The sequence below is a fragment of the Peromyscus eremicus genome, chromosome 6, assembly GCF_949786415.1.
Source record: "Peromyscus eremicus chromosome 6, PerEre_H2_v1, whole genome shotgun sequence".
Taxonomy (NCBI): Eukaryota; Metazoa; Chordata; class Mammalia; order Rodentia; family Cricetidae; genus Peromyscus; species Peromyscus eremicus.
The window spans coordinates 65,600,815-65,623,209 of NC_081421.1; the positions used below are offsets into that span (position 1 = coordinate 65,600,815).

Below are 22,395 nucleotides of genomic sequence, written 5' to 3' on the forward strand. Positions count from 1 at the left end.
ATAAGCCAAATAAACCCTTTCCTCCCCAACTTGCTTTCTGGTCATGATGTTTTGTCACAGCAATAGAAACCTCGACCAAGACACTGCCACACTCTGAGTTCAGTACTGTTGTGTTTAGAAAGGCTTGTTTCCTTGGTATCTTCCATTCTTACTGGCTCTTCAAAATCTTTCCCTCCTCTTCCACAGAGTTCTCTGAGCCCTTAGGGGAGGATTTGATTTAGACATCCCATTAGGTCTCTCACAACTGCACGTTGTCTGGTTGCGAGTTCTATATTTGCTTCCATCTACTGCAGGAGGAAGCTTCTCTGATGATGGCTGAGCAAATCTGATAACATTGATCAATAAGTATAGCAGAATGCTGTTAGGTGTTATTTTATCACTTTAGCACAACAGTAATATTTAGTTTTCCCCTAGGTCTGGGCCCCATCAAGTCTCAGATTCTTAGCTACTAGAGCATTGCCGAGCATGGGTTCCAGCTCATGGAGTGGGCCTTAAATCTAATTAGATAGCGGTTGGTTACTCCCACAGCAATGGTGCCACCGTTGTACCAGAATATCCTGCAGGATGGTCACCATTGTAGACTGAAGGGTTTGTAGCTGAATTGGTGTTTACTTTTCTCCTCTGGTAGTGTACAGAATGACTTCCAGTACCGACACTAGTCAGTAGGGGTTAAGTCTCTGGATAGTTACCAGTTCAACTTCTCCATGTTCAATGAGTTATGTGGGTGTTGTCCTCAGCAATAAGGCCTTACCATCAGTTTGTGGAGAGCAACCAATTTCCGTGGCAAGATCTTGGGAGGTGTTTGGGGGTTTTCATTAGCCAACAATTCAATTAGATGTAATCCATTCCTGGCATTGGAAGTTTTATTTTGTGGTGAAACTTGTCTAGTAGGGGCTTTGTCTCCTTGGTTATTTAGTGACTCCATTTAGATTTCTTTCATATATGTATACATTTTAAGAAGCTTCTACTGTAGTAGGTTTCCATAGAACCCGTCAAATGGCCCTTATTTTTATCTGTGCCTCTCTGTATTCCCTTCCTTACCCATACTTCCCCCCTTCTCTGTTTAATCCTCCTGTTCCAGTCTCTCTCCCTCTCATTTACCCATAACTATATACTCCATTTCCTATTCCTCAGAATATCCTTCCCTTCCCCATGCCCTAATCTCTTACTCTAAACCTAACCTTTGTGCTTATATGGATTATGGCTTGCTTATCAAAGACTTAGCAGTAAATATCTACATACAAGTGAATACATGTATTATTTGTCATGGCCAGAGAGATGGCTCAGTGGTTAACAGCACTGGATGTTCTTCCAAAGGACCCGGGTTCAAGTCTCAGCACCCATATGGCAGCTTACAACTGCCTGTAACTCTATTTCCAGGGGATATGACAGCCTCATACAGGCATGCATGCAGGCAAAATATCAATGCACATAAAACAAAAATAAATAAATATTTGTCTTTTGTGGCTGGGTTCCCTCACTAGATTTTTTTCCAGCTCCATCATTTACCTGTAAATTTTATGATTTCATTTAACAACTGAGTAATATTCTATATGTAAATGTACCACATTTGAAGGGACTCTGGACAGCTCGAGTGTGGTGAGCATGGCTCTGGCACGCCTTGCCCTTCTCCCCCATTCCCTTTGCCTTCTAAAAACCATCAGATTACATTCCTAAAGCTGGCCATCAATATCCATTTCCTTATTTGGCCACTTCCTCTTCCTGAGGCTGACTACCAAGGTCAAGTTATCAAAGTATTGAAGTCAGCAATCGAAAGCCCCCTTTGGCTCATCTAATTAGCATGCCCAGTTAAAATTAAACACATCATCCTAACACAGAGTTTCCCCTTTTACCTTTATAAACTGCCATTTTTCTGTGTGTCACACCTGTCTCCTTTCTATCCAGAGGCAGTCCTTTGTCCTTCCCTCCAGAAAAAATACCCCTCCTCCCTCCCCCTATTCCCTTCCTCTTCTCCCTCATCTTCTAGCTCTTGTCTTTGTCTCTTGTTCTCTGCCCTCTGTCCCTCTGGAGCAAGTAAATCTTTGTGCTAAAAACTTGGTTTTGAGGGTGCTGAGCTACTAGCTTTCCTTTCAATGTTTTCTCTATTCATCCATTGACAAAAATCTAGACTGTTTCCAATTTCTCGCTATTGTTGTGAATAGAGCAGCAAAGAACATAGTTGAGCAAATTGTCTTTGCAGTAGGGTGTAAAATCCTTTGGGTACATGCCCTAAGAGTGATATAGCTGAATTCTGAGATAGATCTATTCTCACTTTGTGAGGAACAAGTCCACGGATTTCCATAGTAGATGCACAAGTTTTCACTCCCACCAGCAATACAAGTGTCCCCTTACTCCACAGTCTCACTGGCATGACCTGCCTTGTTTTATTGATCATGGCCATTCTTTTTGATGTAAGATGAAATCTCAAAGTAGTTTTGATTGCATTTCCCTAATGACTAAGAATGTTGAACATTTCTTTAAATGTTTCTCAGTCACGTATATTTCATCTTTTCAGAACGTTTTGTTTAGATCTGTATCACATTTTTAATTGGTTTATTTATTTTCTTGATGTCCATTTTTTAGTTCTTTAAAATGTGTGTGTGCACACACGTGTGTAATTGTTAAAAATATTTTCCCATTCTGTACTATAGCCTGCTGCTTTGTCAGAATGATAGTGTCCTTTGTCTTGTCTTACAGAAACTTTTCAATTTCATGAGGTCCCATTTATTAATTGTTTTTCTAAGTGCCTTTGCTATCAGTGTTCTGTTCAGAAAGTCATTTCCTGTGTCAATGAGTTTGAGACTATTCCCCACTTACTCTTCTATCAGATTCAGTGTATCTGGCCTTATGTTGAGGTCCTTGATCCATTCTGAATTGAGTTTTGTGAAGGGTGATAAATGTGGATCTATTTGCTTCTTCTACATGTGGACATCTAGCTTGACTAGCACCATTTTTTAACATGCTGGGTTTTTTTTTTTTTTGTATTGTGTATTTCTGGCTTCTTTATAAAAAACAAACAAACAAACAAACAAACAGGTGTCCATAGGGTTTGCATCTGGATTTTCAACTCAATTCCATTGACTTATGTCTGTTTTTATGCCCAAACCATGCTCCATGCTGTTGTTATTACTATGGCTTTGTAGTACAATATGAGATCAGGAATGGTGATACTTCCAGCAGTTTTTTCACTATTCAGGATTGTTTTAGCTACCCTGCTTTTTTGTTTAAAATTGTCCTTTTCAATTTCTGTGAGGAATTGTGTTGAAATTTTGGTGGGGATTGCATTGAATCTGTATATTGCTTTTGGTAAGATGACAATTTTCATTGTATTAGTCCTACTGATCCATGAGCAAGGGATATCTTTCCATCCTATGATATCTTCTTCAATTTCTTTCTTCAATGTCTTAAAGTTTTTATCACGCAAGTCTTTTGCTTGCTTGGTTAGAATTATCCCCAGGTATTTTTTTAGGCTATTGTGAAAGGTATGATTTCCCTGATTTCTTTTGTCTGCAGAGAAAGACACTTTTTCATATATATATATATATATATATATATATATATATATATACACATATATATGTATGTATATATTTGAAATCTTGCAGGTGTCTTATTGCTCTAGCTAAGACTTATATTATTATTATATTGAATATATATTGAATAAGTATAGAGAGAATGAGTAACCATGTTTCATTCCTGATTTTAGTGGAAATATTTTCAGTTTGTCTCCATTTAGGTTGATGTTGGCTAAGGGCTTGTTGTAAATAGCATTTATTATTTGAGGTATATCTCTTGTATTCCTAGCCTCTTAAGGATTTTTCTCTTTTTTTTTAAGAAAATTTTTCCATTCATTTTATACAGAAATCAAAGATCCCCCTCTTCCCTCCTCCTGTCCCCTAGCCTCCCCATTCCATCCCACCCCCACTCCTCCCCACAAGCAGGCAAGGCCTCCCAATGGGGAGGCACATCCAGTAGAGGCAAACTCAAGCCCCTACCTTTTCTTGTTTTTTTTTTTTGGGGGGGGGTTGTTTGTTTGTTTGAGACAGGATTTTTCTGTGTAGCCTTGGCTGTCCTAGATCTCACTCTGTAGACTAGGCTGGCCTGGAACTTAGGGATCCACCTGCCTCTGCCTCCTGAGTGCTGGGATTAAAGGTGTGTGCCACCACCACCCAGCTGTCTCTTCATGATTTTTGTCATGAAGGGGTGCTGAATTTTGTTGAAGGCCTTTTGTGCTTCTAATGAAATGATCATGTGGCTTTGTCTGCTGTGGGATATCTTCCTGTATTCTATGAGTATGTGTTGCTCCTATTGGCTAATAAATAAAGCAGCATTGGCCTATGGCAGGGCAGGATGGAGCCAGGCAGGAAAATCCAAGAAAGATAGTGAGAGGAGAAAGGAGAGGGGGGGGGGGAGACGCCAAGCTGTCATCCAAGGAGCAACATGTAATGGGACGCAGGAAAAGCCATGGAATATGTAGCGGTACATAGATTAATAGAAGTGGGTTGAGTTAAGTTATAAAAGCTAGCTAGCAAGAAGCATAGTCATATGCTGAAAACATAGGCCTCTGTGTGTTTACTTGGGACCAGCAGCCGTGAGACTTGGGTGGGAGAAATTCATCCAGACCGAGGGACAGGGAGGGACCTGAGAAACTTATGGCTACATTTGTCTTTCAGTCTGTTTATATGGTGAATTATATTAATTGATCTGAGTATATTGAGCCATCCCTACATCTCTGGGATGAAGCCTATTTGATCATGGTGGACAATCTTTTTGACATGTTCTTGTATTTGGTTTATAAGTATTTTATTGAGAAATTTTGCATCTGTTTTCAAAAAGGAAATTGTGATTTTCTTTCTTTGTTGGCTTTTTATGTGACTTAGGTATCAGGATAACTGTGGCATTGTAAAAAGAATTGGACAATGTTCCTTCTGTTTCTATTTTGTGAAATAATTTGAGGAGCAGTGGTGTTAATTCTTTGACAGTCTGGGAGAATTCTGTGCTGACACCATCTGACCCTGGGCTTTTGCTCACGATGGGAGACTTTTAATTATTGTTTCTATTTCACTAGGGGTTAGCTTACAGGTGTGTTTAAACTGCTTATCTGATTTCAATTTAATTTGTTAGGTGGTATATATCAAGAAAATTTTCCATTTCTTTTAGGTTTTCCAATCGGTGGAGTACAGATTTTTAAGTATGTACTTAGGATTCTCTCAGTTTCTGTTGTTATATCTCCCTTTAATTTATAATTTTATTAATTTGGATATTCTTCATCTGTCAATTAACTAACTAATTAATTAATTAAGTTAATTTGGCTAAGGGTTTATCAATCTTACTGATTTCCTCAAGAACCAATTGTTTGTTTCATTAATTCTTTGTATCATTTATTTATGTTTCCATTTTATTGATTTTAGCCCTGAGTTTATTTTTTTTTTACTATATATGCCATCTAATTATTATTTTTTTCTTTTTGTTCTAGAACTTTCAGGTATGCCACTAAGTTACTAATGTGAGATATCTTCATTTTTTATAGGCATTTTGTGCCATGAACTTACAATTATTAGAATTACCTTTATTGTATTCCATAGGTTTGACTACTTTGCTCTGATTTTCATTAAATTCAATTTTTTCATTTCTTTCTTAATTTCTGTAATGACCCTTTTTTCATTCAGGAGTGAGTCGTTCAGTTTCCCTGAGTTGTAAACATCATTTTTTGTTTCCGTTGTTGTTGATATCCAGTTTTAATCCATGGTGGTCAGGTAGGATGAAGGGCATTATTTCAATTTTATGTATCTATATTGAGACTTGCTTTGTGTCTAAGTGTGTGGTCAACTTTGGAGAAAGTTCCATGAGCTGCTGAGAAGATGGTGTGTGTGTGTGTGTGTGTGTGTGTGTGTGTGTGTGTGTGTGTGTGTGTGTTTGGGTTAAATACTCTAGATATATCTGCTAGATCCATTTGATTTATGATGTCACTTAGCTCCAGCATTTCTCTGTTTAGTTTTTGTCTAGATGATCTGTCTATTGGTTAAAGTGGAGTTCTGAAGTCACCTACTGTCATGGTGTGAAGGGCAACATGTAATTTTAGCTGTAGTAGTGTTTCTTTTATGAAGTTGAGTGCCCTTGCATTTGGTGCATAGATGTTTAGAATTGAAATGTCCTCTTAGTGGATTTTTTTTCTCTGATGAATATGCAGTGTCCTCTCTCTCCTGATTAGTTTGAATTTGAAGTCTACTTTATTAGATACTTAAATGGCTCCACTAGCTTGATTCTTAGATCTATTTGTGTGGAATGTCTTTTTCCACCCTTTTAGTCTGAGGTGATGTCTATCTATAATGGTAAGTTATGTTTCTTGGATTCAGCAGAAGAATAGATCCTGTTTTCAAATCCAATCTGTTAGTCTGTTTCTCCTTACTGGGGAATTGAAACCAGTGATGCTGGTAGAAATCAATGAACGATGATGGTTGACTCCTTTTATCTTGTTGTTATGGTATGAGTTTGTTCGTCTCTTTGGATTTGCTGGCCTGGGATTATTTATTCCTTGTGTTTCCTTGGGTGTGATTAACCTCTCTAGGTTGAAGTTTTTCTTTTAGTACCTTCTGTAGAGCTGGATTTGTGGTTAGATACTGCTTAAATTTGGTTGCATCATAGTATGTTTTTCTTTCTCCACCTATTGTGGCTGAAAGTTTTTCTGGTTTAGTAGTCTGGGCTGGCAACTGTCTTCTCTTAGATTTGTAGAACAACCATTCAGACTCTTCTGGCTTTTAGACTCTCCATTGAGAATGCAGGTGTTAATTTAATGGGTTTGTCTTTATATGTTACTTGGTCTTTTCCCTCATAGCTTTTACTATTATTTCATTTAGTGCTTTATTACATGTTGTAGGGAATTTCTTTTCTATTATAGTCTATTTGGTGTTTTGTATGGTTCTCAAACACTGGTAGGCACCTCCTTATTTGGGTTAGTAAAATTTTCTTCTATGGCTTTGTGGAAAATTATTTTTGTACCTTGGAGCTGGGTTTCTTCTCCTTCCTCTATTACTATTATTTGTAGATTTTCTTTTTTCATAGTGTCCCAATTTTCCTGGATCTTTTGTACGTGGATATTTTTTAAATTTGATACTTTTCTGAGTGAGATATCCATTTCTTCTATTGTGTCTTCAGTGCTTGAGGTTCTCTTTTCCTTCTCTTGTCCTCTGATGGTGAAGCGTAGAGCTGAGGTTTTTGTTTGACTTCCTAAATTCTACATTTCCAGTTTTACCTCAGTTTGGGTTTCTTTTAGTGATTCTGTTTCTACTTTCATGTCTTGAACTGTTTGTATCAATTAATTCCACTGCTTGTGTTTTCACAGACATCACTGACAGATTTAGTCACATAGTCTCTGAGGTCCTTCAGCATGCTCACACCTATTTTGAAGTTCTTGTCTTGTACTCCAGTTCCTTTTCATTTCTCAGGGCCTACTGTGGTCAGGTTGCTGGGTTCTGGTGCAGACATACTGTCCTGGGTGTTAATGATGATGTTTTTGTGCTTGTCCCTAGGCATCTGGCATTGGGATGATTGTGATTGCAGGTGTTGGTATCTGGGTGTGTTTTTGTTGGGTGGGTATTGCATTCTTTGGTTTCTGTTGTCCTTTCTTGATCTTCAGAACGTGTGGTGGCTGTGGGTTGCCCGTTAGGGAGTGTTTCTGAACCCCTGCTTGGTGTGGCCATGGGGTGTTCCATGTAGAGTGTATTTCTTAGGTATTAGCAGCTTACATGAAAGAATAGTGAATGGCTCGAAGTGGGGTGGGGGGCTGAAAGGGTTTGCAGGCTTTGGGAAAGCTGCTGCTATGGGGTCCCCTAGGTAGTGGAGTCAGAGAGAAGAGACAGGCCCCTGCAAGTGGTCTGCTACAGGGCTGGGGATGAGAATGGGGAATCTGCAGTGCAAGGAGTGTGAAGATTACCCTCCTGACTCCCAGGCCAGAGTAACACAGTGTTCCCAGGTGGAGAGTGCCTCTGGGTATTGACAGTTGACACACAGCGTTGGGGTGAGGGAGGAAAACTGGGTCCACCACAGCTTCTCTCTGTTACATTTTTTTATCTTTTGGGAAGCCACACTATTTCCTTTGGGGCAAATATTTTGTTATACATTTTACCTAATTTAAAATATTACTATGATTTATGATGTTCATATTATGTTTATAGATAAAATGTCTTCTGGTATGTGCTATAAATTTTTGCTCTGCTAGTTTTCAGTTAGATAGAGCATGTTAATTTCCATACAAACACATTTAAATGTATAGCTTTTAATTTTTGTTTCATAATCATAAAATAGATCCCTAATTTAAAACTAGAAAATTATTCTAAGAATTTCTTAAGGAATAATATTTATATTTTAACCTTGTACAAACTTACCTTAGTTCAGGAGGGTTCTCTCTGTCCCTTTTTAGCAGGATGTTTCTAAACTCACTATTGTTACCTACTGTGACAACATTACTGATGGACTAACAGAGCTTTTCTTCACAGATTTGAGGGTGTGTGTGTGTTGTGTAGAGCTAGGTCTAGGTCCTAAACTTCCTAATGTGTTCTACTGACCTCTCTGTTATGTTCATGGTACAGTATCCCATTGTTTATAACTATAATAACTTTATAATATATTGACATGTCTGGTAGTGCTAACTCCTACCCCATGGTTTTTATATTTAAGAATTTTCCTCAACATTTTAAAAGTTCAGTTATGTGTTTATTGTGGTTTTATCGAACACTAATAACTGAACATTGAGAATACAGCTCAGTGAACTAAACATATCTGTGTGGCTGCCATCCCAGCTGAGATAGAATATTATGCCTGATGGCTTCTGAGGAACCAAGGATAAATCCTCAAGAGTGGACTGTCTTCTGTGGCTGAAAGTGCAAGGCCTTCTTAGGGAATGTCTGTGAAGGAGGAGTCTGACCCCTTGTCAGACCCAGAGGCTCTTTCCAGTCATTCAATCTGGCTTTCCTTGTCCACAGAAATGATTTTATCCATCTGGGAAGTCCAGAAGCATTGTTGGCTTTATGTCAGTCATGGGCCCATAGGCCTTTAATTTGGGGATGTATGGTTTCCTGGGGAAGACACTTCAGGTGAGGATTTAAACTCAGAGATTGTATCTCTGCTGAGGTACCTGGGTATTCTACATGTTGCTACTTTATACATATTATAGAAAGATTGGCTTGGGTAGGCAACTGTGCTTTTATATAGCTTTCGTTTAACAATCAAAGGAAAGACAAATGCACTTACTATGCGGAATACCTTTTTAGCAAGTGTCCTGGTCGTTCTTCCTTTCTTCCTGGCTGCAGATATGAGTTTACTCTGGACCAGTGAAGTCCTTACTTCTTGGTTAAGATATCAAAAGCATCAGAACAAGTTTAAGGCTGTGTCTAGTTCTCCATGCTGTGCACAGTCTGTGTACACTGTGTGGATTTGCATCAGCCCATGCTCTGCAAGAGGCCTGGTGCAGCGTGGCAGATTTCCTGCATCTATCCAGGGGAAGTAGAACCAAAGCCAGAGCTTCAGGCCTTGATTCAAATCCTCCATGCCCTCTACTGGTGTTAGGATGTATCCTCTCCATCCTAATGTCATCCCTCATAGGCATTTCCCAATTCAACACTGACTAACACTCTGAAGGGTCTAAGCTATGGAAACATTGATTCTCGAGGGTAACCATAGCTGTTCTGTTTTTCCCTGGGTCCAGCGAACCTCTTCCATTTCAGGAAGTCAGGAACCCCTTCAGGGTAATGATACCAAGAAAGAATTTTTGAGTGATTATTGACTAGTCACTGATGTTGCAGTTTAATGCTTAGCTGTGCTGCCTCCTGGTGGAAAATGTGATTCTTGTGAGTCCTGAAGGGTAAGCAACAGTTCACCTTTAATAGATGTATCTCACAAACGGATTTCAAAAAGTCTCTGTGGCATTGTGTGCATGAGTATATATGATAGTGTGTTGTGAATGAATGTTATCTCAGTGTCAATAGTGTGTTGTGAATGAATGTTATCTCAGTGTTGAATGCATTTGTACATATATACTCTATGATAAATAGCAGAATTCTGATAAACATTTTTTCCTTAAATAAGAGTGATGTTAAGCATTCTGGATAGAGGGTTCTGGAAGAACATTGTACAAAAAGAGATTGGAAGCAGGCAGCATCTGATGGCCAGTCTCCAAGACACAGAGTCAATATGAGATTGGTCTGTTTCCTTTCATCCCCCAAGTGAGGATGACCTTTTCACAGTCCTCCTACCTGCACCGGTCCTGAATGTAGCCTGCTGGCCACTTCTATGGAAGAAGTATCTATCTGACTATGGGGGCTCTCTGAGCCTCCTTGCTCTGAAGGCCTTGTGTCTCCACTGTTACCTGGAATTTACACCCAAATATTATTGATGCAGTGTCTTCTCCCTGCCCTGATCTTGAGAAGCTTACTTACTGTTTGCCTAGAACTCGAGACCTGCCTGAGACCTTGCTAAACCAGAGAGTATTTCTGCTTGGTGCTGGCTGAGACACATCTTCCAATGGTGTATGAGTTCTTCTATGTCTGTCTTCTGGCTACTCTCTCTCAGCCTTTTTCTCGTGTCTTACAGTTATTCTTGTTTTCCCTATTGTTAGCAATTCATACATTAAAATTCCTGTTTAACTACATCTATCATTCTATATTTCAATTGAACCCACTACACAGACAGCTTAGACCCATACCTCTGAAGACTCCAGTGGGTCCTCTATGTAAATTTAAATTACCTCATTAGCTTAGAACTTTTAGTAAAAATAAAATTTACTTAAAATATTTTATATCATGCAACATTTTACAATTTAGAAACAATTTTCCGTTGCATTATCTCATTTAATCTTGAAGCTAAACCAATTTAGTTTGCATATTCATTGTGGGTGTTCTTTTTAGTCTCAAAAGTCAAAGTGACATGCTGGATGCCACCCTGCTTACCTTGGAAGTGGGAGAGCTTCATCCACCTGCCGATCACATAATCTCACTACTGCCCTCTTGTGGTCTGGTGCCTATGAGAGCTCTACTTCATATTTCCTAAATAACATTTTTGGCCTCTAGGGTTTAGCTCATTACGGCAACTTTCATCCTCAAAGACATTCTATATAACACTGAACGTTGACCAAAATGACCCAGACAAAATATTTTTAGTTTTCTCATTTTCAATTTTTTTATTTTCTATTATACTATACTTAAAATTATTAGAATAAAACCTGTGTAGAATTAATTAAGAACTAAAAGTACAGGTCCTTTCTTCCTAAGAGAAGTTTGATTTTATTTTTCTGGAAAAAAATGGTTTCTAAAGTCATTTATGCATCATATTTTAAGTTTTGATTTTTAATAGAATACTTTTGTTTTTAAAAGAAATATAAACAACATATTTTAATGTTAAAGTTGATAAAGAATTTTTCTCTAACACACCAGAAGTGAATAAATTTGTTTAAGAACAATGGAATATTTAAAAATATTGAATATCTCAAGCTTATGGTAATATTAAAAATAAGAGAAATAACATTAATGAAGTTTTCTTATCCATTAGATAATATACATCAAACTGACTATTATCTAGAAAATTTGCCTGTTAATTAGTGCCCAAGTTAAAGGTCAGGTGCTCTGGGCTCAGACAATCTGTTGGTGACTTTCTAGTTTCCTCAGATTAGGTATCTTATCTTCTTAACTGTGTGTTATATGTTAATGAAAAATTGACATGTATAATTTACTGGTCACAATGACACTTATATTCTCTACATTTGTGCATTTGTGATTAAAATTATCACTTAACTTTATATGGATAATTGTTGATATATATAGGATCTCTCATATTCATATATATCCCTCTCACCAACCTTATGAACACCAGCTTGTCTCAATGTTAAGGCTCAGAAACAGTCCCTGAGGGTGGGCGGAGCACCGCTGTTGCCTGTGGACCACTGTTGGGTTGGAAAGGACAGTTCTTTGAGAACATTTTCCTAAACCCACAACATCTATCCCCACGAATATAAAAGGAAAAGAGACTACAATGTGTGGGCAGCCACGCCAAGGCCTCACAGGTGTCTTAACTGGGCTCTGTACAGATCCTCACTGATCCTGGTTCCTGTGTGGAGGATCTTGCAATGGGACTCAGTTACATGGTTACACTCAGAATTTTTATTTTTAATTTTTAACTGTGCCATCTCCTTCTTGGGCACCACACTCTCCCACTGAGAGTCCGAGCAGCATGTGCAGGAGGACTGCTCAGTGATGCTGTGAACTGCAGCTGCAGCATCATACGCATTAGGAACATTGGGCCGTTTGTGCTCTGAAAACATCCTCCCCCATCTTCTCTCAAGATCTTTCCTGCGCAGAGCCTTCCTGACAGCTCAGACTCTGGGTCTATCTGGAAGGAAACTTCCTGCTTGGCTAGTTCATTGTGGAGTCTGGTTAAGGAATCAATGCAGACCAATGCAGGCTCCACCAGGAAAATCAATAAACACCAAGAAGCTAAAGGTACCATAAAAGGTAAGCTTTATTTCTGCACGCTGACAAAGCGTTGGAAAACAGTTTCCTTTCATCTTCAGTTCTTCTTGGCCTAGTACCCAGAGCCAACGCTGGGAGGCCTAAAGGATCCCATGCATCTTGCTCAGGAGGAGAGGGAGGAAGGCTGAGTGAGGAAGAGCATCAGTCAGCTGCAGTTTCCAGAGCTATGACCGCAGCTGGAACATCCCGAGGACTCATTCTCAGGGCAGTCAGAACGCTGAGGCTGGCGAAGGTAGAATCGAGGAAACCGGTGAGATACTAGGGAGCACCTGCCTCCGAAGCCGGAAATACAGCAGGTGGAAACACAGCAGGCGGGCGCTGGAGGGCCACTGGGAGGGAGGCATGCAGCAGGAGCCTGGGGACCTTGAAGGGGACACTTGGGTGGACACTTAGCAGAGAGCTGGCACTTCTGCTTTTTTTGCTGGGAGGACATCTTGGACAAACTTCAGTTATCCTGAAGAGAAAAAAAAATGCAGACATTTTGATAAACGAATGAATGCAAACTGTTTTGCATTCATGTTTCTGCACAGCCTGAAACTCTGCAACTGAACCCGTGAGTCCATAGGCTGTGGCGTCATGACAGTAGAGAAGCCCTGGTTTCCTAGCATGGAAGAAGCCCAGCAGTGGGTAAGCCAGAGTTAGGTAAGCCTTCTTCTCACGGCTCTGCTTCTCCTAAGACTCTCACTTCAAATGCTTGAAGCACCTGCTGGTCTTCCAAATCTTAAGTTAGTTTTTCTCATATAATCTACGTTATGTGTTTGCATCGTTACATCACCTTGCTCTACAATCTCCCTTTGCTTTGCTTTCCTGTGTCATGGGTTCTGGTTAAGTTCTATTCTGTCCTGTGTGGCCCTCTCGTCCTACAGTAGCCTCCTCTCCTCCACGCCTTCCCATCACTCTAATCTCTAGTTAACATTTGACCTTCCTGGAATGGCAGTTTTAAATTGTCTCCAGGATTTCATGTCCCTGAAATTACCCATTAGCTCTTGCTCATTCTCCAACCTGGACCAGATTGTCCTATTCAGCTTGGCCATAGCCAAGCCAGCCATCCCTCTAACAGCCGTTAGATCAGTAAGAGGACTCACCTTGTTCTCTTAATGTCAGGCAGGCAATGGAACTGAGGAGACCCTGTGAGTAGAAGTCTTTTATACATCTACTGCTCCAAAGTCAGAATGAGCCATGGATGATATGAAAGCTGTTTCCTGCTCAGGTGGCTGTGATGACAACAATCCACATGCTAGTGGCTGTCATTTTGTCACTGTGTCACGCTGGGTCACTATCAGCTCCTCATGAGTATCTTCCCAGGGCATCTCTTCTCTCCATACGCCTTGGTAATATTTCCATAAAAGCAAGATCATAGTTTACAAGGATGTGTAGGAGAATGAAGCGTGGGAACTAGGCTGAAGTTGTACTTTCTGGAAGAATGCAGAGCAAATGGGGCGGCACATCTAAAGTCACAGAGGCCCGGCCAGCTCAGGGAGCTAAGAGAGAATTTTAAAGGTTTCACCAAGTTTGGAAGCTATAATAAAAGCACTGCTGACCACTAGTGAGGACTTAGTGGATTTGATTCAGATAGCAAAAGCACCTGGAACACTGACCAATAGTGTCAGACCCTCCTGGAAAGGGCTTGAGTTACTGCTTCCACTTCGCACATGCCACAACACTGACAACCAGACCAAATGAAGGAGAAGCTCAAAGTTTGTGCCTCCTAAATCCCGACCACAGACTGGGGCATCTTTTCTGTATTCATAGCCCCTCTTTCCATTTGCTTGTTTGCATCCACTGTGTTTGACCTCCTCCTTCTCCCCATATGCCATCCCCAGGCCTGGTTGCTTTCCTTAGCCCACTCTTTCAAACCTCCCCTTATCTTTGTTACTTCTCCAGCTTGTCAGTCAGTAAACAGCAACCTTCAGCGAATTCACCCTACTATGCTCAATCGCTGTCAAAATAAAAACAAAAATTTAAAAAGCATTTTGTCAGGTCGACATGATCATGAAATTGGCTGATCTAAAATACTATGCCCCTCTCACCCCCGAGATGGACAAGGCTGCCTCTTCTGTGTAGCGTTGCTATGAGATGTAAAGGACTCCAGCCTCCAACTCCGTCTCCAAGCTCACTTAAACCTATCTATCACCTTCCTTGATAACTTCCTGTGCCACACAGGAGAAACAGCCCCTTGTCTTTTGTGACGCCTGTCCCTAGTCTTGTCTTTGTATTTTGAGCTTGCATTGTCTATTTCTCTGGTATGATGCCCCTATAGCATACTCAGAGTTCTGTATCCCCACGCTTATGTTTATTTTTCATCATTTGTCATGCTGCCTAGAATGAAATCTCAGTGTTGACTTTATCCCCAGTGCTCAGACAATGCCTGATGTCCAAGGAACTGATGAGTATTTTGTGGCTCAGGCCAAGGATTTCCCTTCTTTCACTCTTTTTTTTTTTTTTGGTTTTTCGAGACAGGGTTTCTCCGTGTAGCTTTGTGCCTTTCCTGGAACTCACTTGGTAGCCCAGGCTGGCCTCGAACTCACAGAGATCCGCCTGGCTCTGCCTCCCGAGTGCTGGGATTAAAGGCGTGCACCACCACTGCCCGGCCTTTCACTCTTTCTAAGAGAGAGTGTCTTGGAGGCCAGATCAGCAGCAAGCATTTGGGGCAGGTGTGGGAAGCTGCTGCTCCCAGGGTGAAGTCACTGACATTGGTCAGTAGCAAGAGCACTGAAGGATTTTGGTTCTTATTGTGTTGCTTCCCCTGGGATTCAGAGATGACTGGACCAATGTTCTTGTCTGTGTTTTCGTTTATGAGTATCAGATTTCCAGAGAACTAACACTGTGGCTTCATATAATTATTTTTTTCTGATTCGATTTTCTTTCCGAACATTTATCTGAAAGAGGAATGGTTATGCATTTGTTGTTAGGGGAGAGACAATGGCTGGTGTGTAAGCATGTATGGGTATAGAATATCTGAAGGGCAGTCACCATGTGAGGAACTTCATATTGGTATTCAGTTCCTCTCATTTATTAGAGAAGATTATTAGCACCTTGCCTTGTGGTATCAAAGAACAGTATTGTGTATCTATATGATTCCTGATGGAATGTAAGTCTCCCAGTTAGGAGAGTAGTGAGTTATTGTAACCCATATTTATAGATATAGACAAATTGTGCTCCTTCTCTGCAATGACCCTGCTAAAATATTGCAAGTTATTTTAAACAATTGGAAAACAATATTCTAATACACTGATCTAAGCTATCATTGAATTTACTGATTCAACAATAAAAAAAGCCAACAAAATTTTTTCCTTTACATTTATTTATTTAGTGTGTGTGCCCAGCAAAAATGTTTTCTAACAGCTTTTCAAGTATCACTTTGAACATAGTGATTTGTTTATCAAGGCCCGATATGGCCAGTGTTTTGTAAACACAAAGATTAAGATTTTCCTCAACAGCCGGGCAGTGGTGGCACACGCCTTTAATCCCAGCACTTGGGAGGCAGAGCCAGGTGGATCTCTGTGAGTTTGAGGCCAGCCTGGGCTACCAAGTGAGTTCCAGGAAAGGCGCAAAGCTACAGAGAGAAACCCTGTCTCGAAAAAAACCCAAAAAAAAAACAAAAAAAAAAAAAAGATTTTCCTCAACAGAGGTACAAATGAGATGGTGTGAGGGAAATAAAGAAAACTGAAGCTTATTCTCAATCTCCCATCCATCATGCATCCTCACTCAGTAATTCATAATTACTATGAGTTTCTTATTGCCAATCACTTTATACAGATGAACATATCTGAATTTTAAGATTATCACCTAACACACTTATGATTCAAATCCTGGTGCTCTGATTCCAAGAGCGGTGTTCCTCTAGCTTCTATGCTGTGGGAAGTCTTGCAGCCGATGCAGTACAGACATAGACTTGCAGCGTTGGGAGGGCTGGGTGTGCCCAAAGGCAGAAACTCCTACCCGTGGTACCTCCACGAGAAATGATCTCTAAAAATGGCTTGGGATTCATCATGGGGTGACTGAGAACTTGCTATTCTGGATTGAGATGAGAAGAACCCAGGCATAGCACAGAGATGGGAATGAGCTTGGTCTGTTCTGGAAACAGAGTGATCATAATAATACTAGGAGCAAAAGGAGAAAACATGAGACTGTGGCTGTGCAGACATGTGCTGTGCTTCGTGATTTTACCCCGTAGATTCCTGGCTTCCACCTTGTATTCCTTGGAAGTCTGTTCTCAAAGTTGTCTCACCGCCATCTCTTCTGGCAGCCAATCCTTCAGACTCCCGCCACACCCCTGCATTGCCTGTTTTGTCAGCTTCACAGTTTCATATGGAAGAGAAGCTGGAAAAACACGCACCTTGGAATCAGAACACTGGTATCCAAGCCCTTGATATGTCATTTCACATGCTTTGAACCTTTTTACAAAAGCCAATCTGTGAAATGAGCTTAAAAATAGAAAACGTAAAAGCTATCGTACTGTGGCCATATGAACAAATTTGCTGAGGGAAGGTCTCAGAAATATGAGTTCTTTTCTAAAATGTCATTAATTCTTAATCTGTAAGTACTTGGGTTGTCTGGCAGGAAGAGTCATAGAAGGTAATAATCTGGGCCTTGTACCCACCCTCTGCTCTATTCAGAGCAATTATTATACCTTCATCTGATTTACACCTGTGATTTAATAGGATCATGATGCTTAGAAATGAGACCGAGATAACTGGCCATCTCTCACTATCCAAGCAAGAGGGTGGGGGGAGGGATATTACCAGATTTACATTTTAGAATGATTACCAGGGTCTCCATTTGGACGCTTAAAGCTGGGATATGTAATAAATAGGCAGTCTGCAGGTTTGATGTGAGACAGAGTTAGGCTTGGGAAGAGCTCTTTACTAATGAGCTTGTGGGGAAAGGAATTTGTTGTAGGATGAATGGAGAGTCTCTGCTTGTTCAAGGCCTGCCTGGCCACAGCCGGTCCATTCCCCAGCTCTACTCTTATCTGCCTATGCACTTCCTCACCACCTTGCCCGCCTAAGGATTCAGGAATGTTATGGATTCCTATCTGGCTTGGGTGTTCACTCTAATGGAAGGGTGAGGTACCAGCCAGGCCAGCATCTGCGTGCATGAGATTCTTATCAACCTAATCCCTAAGTGATGAAAGAGCAGAAACCAAGGATCATCCTTTAGCCTGAGTGGTCAGGTCAGTCTTTGAAATTTCTAGCCTCCTACAGGCTAGAAGAACAGGAATCACATGTGGGGGTTCACTGTGCTTCCCTTTGGCACAATAGTAATAAACTGTATTCAAAGTCCAGGGCCCATGGGTCTCATCATAAGTAGAAGAAGGGACAAAATGTATTCAGCATAATTAATTATCATTGCTTTTATGAAGTGGCCTTAAAATCCAGTCACATTACTCTACCCTTATTACTTGGGTTAAAGACATAGGTCCATATATTTATAATGTGTGTGTATATAATGGTAGCTATGTATAATTATATATAATGGTAGTTAAAAAATTAGTGTGAGACAGCCAAACACTAGGTGGAGCCAGGGAAACCCCACAGAAGAGAAGGAGGAGGGATTATAGGAGTCAGAGGGGTCAAGGACACCATGAGAACAATCTGGGCCTTGTACCCACCCTCTGCTCTATTCAGAGCAATTAATTATACTATTTGAATTAATTATAATTATAATTAATCAATTAATTATACTATTGAATCAACTAAACAGGGTTCATAGGGGCTGATAGAGACTGAAGTGACAATCATGGGTCCTGTATGGGTCTGAGCTAGGTCCTCTGAATATACATTATGATTGTGTATTTTGTTGATCTTGTGAGACTCCTAACAGTGGAAGTGGGGGCTGTCTCTGACTCTTTTGCCTATTCTTGGGACCCTTTTCTTCCTAGTGGGCAGCCTCATTTGGACTTGATATGAGGGTATGTGCCTAGTCTTATTGTAACTTGTTAAGCCATATTCCATTGATATCCCAGGGAGACCTGATTTTTTTTTTAAGGGAAACGGAAGAGGAGTGGATTTTGGGGATAAGGGAGGTAGGGAGGTGAGAGAAGTGGAGGGAGGGGGGAAAGTGCAATTGGGATGTCATTTATGAGAGAAGAATTAAAAAAAGTGTGAGAAAAACATAACACAATACAATGAAACAAAACACCCACAACTATACAGTGTACAACATTCTGCGGGTGATCTGTAAGGCATACTTACAGTTATAGAATTTGTGTTTACTATAGGCTTAAAGTATCTCTAGCTGCTGAGTTCTACAGGATTTGGGGTTCCACACCAGTGTCATATCCCACTCCCCAACTCCCACTAGGACAGAGTAGCAGGCCGTCTCTGGAACTCAAGCTTTGTCCAGACACTGACTGTCTAAATGCAAACATGAGCCTAGACTGGAGACTGAATGCCACTTGCCTCCTTGGGTCCTCAGTGCCAAATGAGTGTTGCTGTTTGTCTCTTGATCACTGAAATAATTATGAGAGTTCTGTGCTTGGAGCTGCCCTAGGTCAAAAAGGATCTATGTGGCTTCTGGTCTGTCATCTCCGTGGGAACAGCTGTGCTGCCCCTTCTTTGAGACAAATGTGACGATCCACTCTCTAGACCCCGACTTCTACACTGACCTAGAGTCGACCTTAGTGAGGAGGCAATACCTAAAATGTACTATTAGAAAATAGATGTCACCACCAAATAGTGCTTGTTAGTCCTAAGACAGGAAGGGTTGAGGAGACTTCATTCTGCTTATGTTTTTCTTCCAGGCAAAGATTCCAAGAAACATTTCTACATTTTTCAAGAAAGGACACTCCACAGTCTAGAACATAAGGGCATTCTTATTCCCATGCAACTTAATCCTTCCGCTGGAATAAAAAGGTGCATCTTTCCCACTCAGGTGAGCAGATCACTGCCTCCATCCCTCTCTTTTTTGAAGATTCCCATACTGATAAAGTCCCTGGCTGATTATAACCCTTCAGTCATGACCTCACCATTGTTTTCTTATGTACTGGACCAAAAGACCCAGTCTCACGAAAGATATCCTACAGTGAGCAGGTCTTAAGAGGAAGATAAGGGAGACAATTCATTTGCCCATTTCCCCCTCTTCAAAATTTATTTCCAGTTAGAAAAGCAATGTTACCATGAACTAGCAGAGCCAGACTCTACACTCTAAAGAGAGCAAGGAAGGTATTACAAAGGCACAGGCATGTTCCTTGGGTCTTGAGTGGACCATTTCCCTCCCTGTGGCATTAGTAGTCTCTGTCCTGTCATTCCAAACTTGTATTTATGTTCTAGGACATGGTGGTTCAGGCAAGGAGAGCCTCCCACATCCTCACCTATTTATACATGCATCTGTATTCAACATTTTTATTTTCCTCTCCTAACACTGCTGAGTGGGGTTTGTTGCTTATGGAAAAACAGAATATTGCAAAGTTTAAAACTGAATATGTATCAGCTTCTAGGATCCAGGGCAGTAGGGCCAAGCCAGCAAGGAACAGCACGGAGTAGGGAAGCTGTGCTTTCAGAATCCATTCTGATTCAGGAACAGATCAGGAATTCCACATCTGATTGCTCATGAGCCACAGGAGGAAGTCATTTCAAAATGGAGATCCCTCATCCCCAACTAAGACCTACTAGATTATAACCTCCATGGAGTCAGACTTAAGTATATGCATTCTTAAAATACTTTCTGGGTAATTTTGCCAGATTTGAAAAGTCTCAGAGTGTTCCCTTGAACAGAGATGTAGCCAGCCCTTAGAACATTCTGATGACATTTCTGCTGCCACCTATTACCTTCCTCTGAGCTCCTTCAGAAAATTTCATGGGTCGCTGAACTATGTACAAAGTTCAGGCCTCTTTCAAAAACCACTCACCCCTGGAGAGGCTTTAGCCAACATTAAGTCTGACTGTCTGATCAAGTTCTTATGCCTAGCAATGAGCTTTGCTACCTTAATGGAAATGCTCTCGCTTAGAGAACTCATTATGCCATTAAGGAAGCCCATTTCTTTTAAGGTTTTCTTCATTTGGGATTTTTTTCCCCAGTAAATGTCTATGATCAGATACTAAAGAATTTTAACAATGTCTTTAAAATGCAGTTTTTAATATAGTTCGTTCTTACCAAGATTTATTAACTGAGCTAGTCATAAATAAAATATCTTACTTGGTTTGGTTATATGTTTCTATGTTTACAAATGAGAGCTGAAGTCATCCATCCAAGGAGGTAATATTAATGCAAAAAGTTCAAATATAAGCAGAATCAATACTAAACCCAAGATCAACTGATTATCAACCCAGCATTCATGCTTGAGACTGGATAAAGAGGCAGAGCAAGCACAGAGTTGAGTTCCTGCTCACAACACACCAGCTGTCTAATGTCTGCAATCAGATCATTTTGTCTCACATCCCAGCTCCATCTCCTGTTAACCGTGGAATATAAGATTTCACATGACCTCTTGCTTTGGTTACCGATTCACAAAGCAATGATGACAATTATTTCTGTTCTGTAGAGCTGCTGTGAGAACTGTCAGCAGCATGTGTACAGTGCTTGGAAATGTTCTTGATATATTGCTGTTCTTGCTATCACATCATCATCATCATCATCATCATCATCATCATCATCATCATCCCGACCAACTGGCTTTGAACTTGTAATCCTCTTGCCTCAAACCTCTGAGTACTGGGATTATAGATCCACACCACTACACTTAGCTTATTTATTACTACCATCATCTGGCTAGTTTAAGGACCTATCTTTTTTAATTTCTCCAAAGATTTACAAGTACCCAATGTATTTTTTCAATTAAAAACAAATCCAGGGATCTCTAAAGAAATGACTGAATCAAAATCTAAGGCAGAGTCAGAAAGTTGGGTTATGCTCAGAAATGAATTAATGGTGTTATATGAAAAGAGCAGGAAAAGAGCAAGTAAAGAGATTTCCATGCTAGAACAATATGTTGTTCTTATGAACTGTTAAAATTTTGTATATGGGGCATTTGAGTATTCATTTATTCTAATCAGCAGATACCCATTATATGTCATTATTATTTACTACCTGTTTTAAAACATCTATACAATTGTATGGCTAAGTCAAGCTAACTAGCATGCATTGCCTCACATAGTTAACATTGTGTTATGGTGTGAGCACTTCAAGTCATATGTCTGTCTGTCTTCTATCAATCTGTCTGTCTGCCTGTCCATCTGTCCGTCTATCCGTCTCTCCACCTATCATGAGACAGGATTTCTCTGTATAATAGTTCTGGCTGTCCTGAAACTCACTCTGTAGACCAGGCTGGCCTTACGCTCACAGAATCCACCTGCCTCTGCCTCCCTGGAATTAAAGGCATTTGCCACCACTGCCCAGCGGCAGGTACCCTGTACTTTCAACATTAAAATGAAGCCATACTATGGCCACACTGAAAAGACACTCATAATTTAGGCATTTCTTATGAATGCACACATTTTTTTTTAAAAAAACTATGAAGCTGGCATAAATCTTTATGAGGAAAAATGATCATCCAGTCACTGGCTCACTTCCATGTCAGTGTTTTGAAATGAATTTAATGTAGTCAAAACAGTGTGTGTATGATGGTGTGTAAACAATGTAACCAGAGCAAGAAATCTCAGGATTGTTTAGGAAACATGAATAGGCTGAACTCTTAGGAACCATTCTTGTTAAAATTAGCTTCTGCCACATTTGTTCCATTGTTATTTGGTAAATGTCTGTCTTCAATGAGGATCAGAAATAAATTCTACGAAAATAAATTTTCATATATGTGATAAACACAATCAACACAGTTATAGATATATACCACCACACTTAGCTTATTTATTACTACCATCAACCAAGCATTGATACGTTTCATATGGGGGATTCTTTCCAGATCCATTTACAAATGTGT

The 22,395-nt window shown here is 40.2% G+C and overlaps 1 protein-coding gene and 1 long non-coding RNA gene across 2 annotated transcripts in view; one reads left to right on the forward strand and one right to left on the reverse strand.

The window, feature by feature from the left end:
- Window positions 1–19,403, forward strand: part of LOC131913245 (uncharacterized) — a 139,202-nt gene extending 119,799 nt beyond the window's left edge. The window contains exon 4 of the long non-coding RNA XR_009379842.1: window positions 19,264–19,403. This is a non-coding gene — a long non-coding RNA (uncharacterized LOC131913245). The remainder of the gene's footprint in view (window positions 1–19,263) is intronic.
- Window positions 12,664–12,951, reverse strand: Lce7a (late cornified envelope 7A). The gene has a single exon (XM_059265783.1). The coding sequence runs from the start codon at window positions 12,949–12,951 to the stop codon at window positions 12,664–12,666; it is 288 nt and encodes a 95-aa protein (XP_059121766.1).
- Window positions 19,404–22,395: the final 2,992 nt, after the last annotated feature.